At 37.7% G+C, this 5,729-nt stretch overlaps 2 protein-coding genes across 2 annotated transcripts in view; both read right to left on the reverse strand.

Moving 5' to 3' along the window:
• LOC102000105 (keratin-associated protein 6-3-like) overlaps positions 1-319 on the reverse strand; it is a 681-nt gene extending 362 nt beyond the window's left edge. The window contains exon 1 of the mRNA XM_013353211.1: positions 109-319. Coding sequence (XP_013208665.1) covers positions 109-319 — 211 coding nt within the window. The remainder of the gene's footprint in view (positions 1-108) is intronic.
• A 4,720-nt stretch (positions 320-5,039) lies between these two features.
• LOC101988097 (keratin-associated protein 6-5) lies at positions 5,040-5,318 on the reverse strand. Its single transcript, XM_026787821.1, has one exon. It carries the CDS (start codon positions 5,316-5,318, stop codon positions 5,040-5,042), a length of 279 nt encoding a protein of 92 aa, XP_026643622.1.
• Between the last annotated feature and the right edge of the window lie 411 nt (positions 5,319-5,729).

Below are 5,729 nucleotides of genomic sequence, written 5' to 3' on the forward strand. Positions count from 1 at the left end.
AGCCACAGCCATAGCCACAACCCAGTCCACGGTAGCCACAGCCACTGTAGGAGCCATAGCCACAGCCCAGACCTCCATAGCCATAGCCCAGGCCTCCATAGCCATAGCCCAGGCCTCCATAGCCGTAACCGAGGCCTCCATAGCCACAGCAGCCATAGCCTCTGCCTCCATAGTAGTTTCTGTAATAGCCACACATGGTGCTGGTTCTTGAGGTTGGTCTTGGTAGAGAAGGAGTGTAAGTGACTTGTGTCTGGATACCTCTCCGTGAAGAGGTCCTTTTATATGCTCTCAGTCTGGGTGGAGCCCACCATGTACCCATGCTATTCACTAATCTTATGACTAATCTAATTATTTTGTTGTTTTCAACCACGAAAATGCTTCACAGTCATTAAGGAAGCTTGCTTGGCTTGCTATCTCATGTGAGCATTCCTTATCTAGTTTAGGGTTTCAGTGAAGCAGCACACATCCCATACTCTCATAGCTAGACAATTCTGAAACAAATGAAGCTTCCATTCTAACCTTTGATGACGATGCTACAGGCACAGGCATCACTTTCCTGGACAAAATATCATTTGCTTTGTATCTCCATTCCACAAAAACAAAACCCCCCCTTGAAACAAATCCTCCTCAACCAAAATGAAAAATCAATTTCCGCCCCAAGGTTGAAATTCCTCCCCCTTCCGAAAACAAAAAAAATTCCAACCCCCTGGATGGTAATGGCAATCCAACTAATAAGTATTTCAGAAAATCAACTCTAAACTAAATGTATTGTTTTATTGTTATACAGCTGAGACTAACCCCATTTAGATTTAATTTCTATAAATCAAAAAGAAATTTTATTTATTACATGGGATCTTATTTCTCCACTTATTTTTACAAATAAGATCATGGAGATTAGTCAGTACAATGAATATTGCAATGATAATTCATGTGAAGAACTATACAATTATTTATAGTTACTATCATGTATTCAATTATATAAAGCATTCTTGCTTTATCAATATCCGACAGCAAATACTGAACTCAGTTTTACAATCGGTCCTGCCCCATTCAGTTTGTGTGATAATAAACCCTCCTAATGAAGTTACACAAAACAAGGTTAGTTTTACATCTCAGCAGAACTGTGTGCTTTTATTGTATGAGGGACTAGATCAGAAGTGACGTCTCCAGCACATCTCCCTTGGCTAGTGCCAAAAAAGAGCATTTTAATATTGTTGTTCAAATTAAACACATTTATTTATTCATTCGCTTGTTTGTGTGCAGGAGTGTGCATGTGTGTGAGTGAATGTGTTGTGTAGGTGTGCATGACAGGTGTCTGTGTGTGTGTGTGCACTGGTGTATGTATGTATGTATGATGATGGTCTGGTTATGTAGTCCATGCTGCTCTTAGACATGGAATTATACCGCTACCACATCCTGAGTGCAAGAACTGCAAGTTACATGCCATGATTTTCAAATGAATCTGTGCTTTTGAATGTTCTCTCCATTAATGGGTGTTGGTAGACTAATTTTACAACAATTATTGACATCTTATCAGAATCATCATGATAGTTATCATGATAATCTCAAAATTAGGTTTGAGAATTTTGATTTAGATGGCATTACCATTATGTATTGTTCATATTTCACATAGTGACCTCATTTACCACAGTATAGAAAACCGATCAATAGCTTAGGATATATTTTCGGGAAAAAATATTTAAATGACATGGTTTTTGGTCTTTCTCTAGTCCAAGACTCTTAAAAAGTCTTAAAAAATAACATGGCTGAAATTCTTCAAGCAAATAAGAAGAAAAAAGAAAATATAAGAAAAATGTATACTTAACTTTTAACATATTTCACTGAATTAGTTTTAAAATTTTATTGTAATGGAATAGCATATTGTAATTGTATTGTTATGGGAGAATCCCTTCTAGGAACTATGTTTCTTATAGAAAATTTTACTAAATTTTATCTTCACAAAAACTGTCTTAAATTAATCTCTTTATTCTTAAAAAATTGAGTTTCTCTTCCTATCCAAAGAGATGGAATATTCACTCAAGGGGATTCCACCCATTTTTTTTTCTACCAGGGTTTTTTCAGTCTCTATTGTGTTCTTAAGTATAGTTGTTGATAATATTTTTTTTAAAGGAACAAAATATCTTCACTTGGTCTTTGGAATCCTCCCCACAAACCTTAGTTTCCTTTTATCTAGTATTTTCACACAATTTCATGTGTTTTATTCTCTGTCTATTCAAGTACATTATGATTTTATTTTGATTGCTATATATTCTCCTGAAATTTCTAATACTGGGATCATAAAGACTACTGTCTTAATAAACGTTAAGTCTAAGTTCTCTCTATTTTTTTAGCTTTGGACATTCAGAATTACCACCCTCTTCTTCTAGTGCAGAAAGACTACCTACCATGCCTCTTCTCCCAGCTTCACACATTTGCTTTAATTTTAATACTTCACACAATGCTTTCATTTATCTACTGCTCCTGTTCAATTGTTCAGTATCACTTTTATCCTTTTTTCTTCATCTCTTGCTCTTAGTTGTGATGGTGAATGTCTTAGTTTGGGTTTCTATTGCTGTGAAGAGACATTATCAATGGCAACCTTTTGCTTTTATAGAGCTACAGATTTTTATTACATAGACTAATTTGAACATAGAATACATATTGGGTTTGATTAATTTTTTAATTTACTTTTTAAACAATCTTTTATCATTTTACATATCTATCCAAATTCCTACTCCTTCTCCTCCTCTCGTTCCCCCATGTTCTCCCAACCCCAGTTTACAATCTACTTCTGAGTTGCTAAGGCTTCCCATGAGGAGTTAACAAAAATTGGACACATCACTTTGAAGTAGGACTGAGGCTCTTACCCTATATCTAGGGTGAGCAAGGTATCACTCCAAAGAGTATGGGCTCCAAAATGCCCGTTCAAGCACTAAAGATAAATCCTGGTTCCACTGTCAGTGACCCTACAGACTTCCCCAGCCACACAACTGTCACCCACATTCAGAAGGCCTAGTTTGGTCCTATGTAGGTTCCCCCAGTATCAGTTCAAAGTCAGTGAACTCTCACTAGCTCAGATCAGGTGTTTCTGTGTGTATCCCCATTACGGTCATGACCCTTTTGCTCATATTATTGTTCCTCTGTCTCTTGGACTGGTCTCTGGAAGCTCAGTCTAGTGTTTAGCTGGGGATCTCTGCATCTGCTTCTACCAGTTGCTGAATGAAGGTTCTATAGTGAAAATTAAGGTAATCATCAATCTGATTACAGGGAGAGGCCAGTTCAGGTACTCTCTTTATAAAGAAAAAAAACATTTAATTGTAGTGGCTCACATTTTCAGAGGTTTAGTTTATTATCATCATGGTGCAACATGATGCTGTGCAGGCAGACATGGTGCTAGAGAAGGGGACGGGAGTCATACTTCTTGACCCAAAAGCAACAGGAGGGGGTATGAGACACTGGGTATGCCTTGAGCCATACCTCAGATCCTCAGATCCTGTCACCACAGAGGCATACTTCCTCCAACAAGGACGTACCTACCCCAACAAAGCCACATCTCTAATAGCACCACTCTCTATGAGCTTATGGGGGCTCATTGCATCCAAAATACCATAGTGAACAGCCAGGTAAGTGTTTTTCAATTCACCCCATCACCTCATTTGGTTAGTTATGTAATTTTCTTCCATTAATCTGACATCACATTTTCCATTCTTATCTGGAAATATGCATCTCCAAATGACCAACTGACATATTCATAGATTGATGGCAACTTTAAAAATTCAGCAATAGCACATCTACACCCTATATTTTTCTCCAGAAGTTTTTTCCATCTTCCTCTTTAAATTAAACAGCTTCTTTCAGGAATTATATACATCATAACTGAATGAAAGACATTTTAAAGATGAAAATGCTTTAGAGTTGAAGTACATATCAGCATGATTATTTATGTTAACTAGAAATGGATTTACTTTGGCATCAGGAGCAAACAAGTCACCAAACAAGGCAGAAGAACTTCTGTAAAGGACATATTATTTTATATTCCTTGGCTCATGACAATATTTTCTTAAGTATATTGGTAGTGAGAGAAATTTTAGATGGCTTCAATGCCAGTAACTTGCTGATGTGAAGTCAACAGATCTTTTCACTAATCCAGTATTCTACTACAACCCCATCATAATAATCCCTGTATACAATGCACATGGAATGAGGGCATACATTTCATTCTTATTAAAGGGTTCTGGAAGAGCAGAGTCCTTGTCTTGGCAAGCAAAGTGTGAGCTCCCATTTTGCATTGTGGGCATGGCCTGTGACTTCCTTCTAACACAAACTGAAGGTGACATGGTATGTGTCATCATATATGTGTGTGATTATATTATAAAGTCTTCTTAGACAGCAAACCTTTTTTGTAAGTTAGAAATGAAGACGAAAAGCAATAGCAATTTTGAGACAAGAGGTATGTGACTATTTTGGAAATTATTATTTTAAATAATTTATACATAAAGTGTGTATATTTGAGAGTTATATAGAATGACAAATATTTCCTCATTAATGGAAGGGTAAGCTGAGTTTTCCATAAACACATTTTCATATCTAACCTGGACACAGTATGGAATTGTCCTAGAAAGAGTACATGTAAATAATGTCTAAGAAAATAATCATTGTCCATTGTCTTTCATGGATGCTGAAACCAAACACTTCAATAAGACATTTTTGACATGAAAAAATGAAATAAAAACTAGGATTAATTTTATATTAATGGTGTTTATTAGAGAATAGATAAATGAGGACAAGAATGAAAGCCACCAAGGCCTTTGGTCTGATGACATCATTCTGAGAGTCATAGATGAGAGAGGTCAGGTAAATTTCATTCCCTCTCTTATGAGCTACATCCAGGGAGGCTGTGTCCTCTGTATAAGTCACAGCGTATCATGATAGACTTCTTGGCAGTGTCATCTTCAGAGAAGAGGCTCAGTGCATGTGGAGTTCAGAACTGGGAGTCTTAAGGTTACAATTGGAACAGGTTAGAGACTCCCATGGTGTCTTCAATAGTAGCTGCCAAATCCAGATCCATAGCCACAGCCACATCCATAGCCACAGCCATAGAGAGAGCGTGAGCCATAGCCATAGCCACAGCCATAGCCACAGCCCAGTCCACGGTAGCCACAGCCACTGTAGGAGCCATAGCCACAGCCCAGACCCCCATAGCCATAGCCCAGGCCTCCATAGCCACAGCCCAGACCCCCATAGCCATAACCCAGGCCTCCATAGCCACAGCAGCCATAGCCTCTGCCTCCATAGTAGTTTCCGTAATAGCCACACATGGTGATGGTTGTTGAGGCTGTTCTTGGTACAGAACGAGTGTAGTTGAGTTGAGTCTGTATGGTTTTCCCTGCAGGGAGGGCCTTTTATATGCTCTCAGTGTGGGTGGAACCTACCATGTGTTCATGTCATTTGGTTAATTTTATGACTAATCTAATTATTTTCTTGCTTTTCATCTGTGATGATGCATCAGCATCATAAAGAAGTTTGCTATTTGGTCTTTGATTTTTTTTCTTGATATCAATTCCTTCACTATTAATTTTAATGCTTGAATCACAACTCTTTACTCCTTCCAGTCTTTCCCATTTGACCTCCCTCAAACCGCTCCCAACTCTCAACTTAAAAACCTTTTATTCTTTGAGTATTTACATATATAAATTCAACCTGATGATCTTTGTTTGTTGTTTGTATAT

The sequence above is a fragment of the Microtus ochrogaster genome, chromosome 2, assembly GCF_000317375.1.
Source record: "Microtus ochrogaster isolate Prairie Vole_2 chromosome 2, MicOch1.0, whole genome shotgun sequence".
NCBI lineage: Eukaryota > Metazoa > Chordata > Mammalia > Rodentia > Cricetidae > Microtus > Microtus ochrogaster.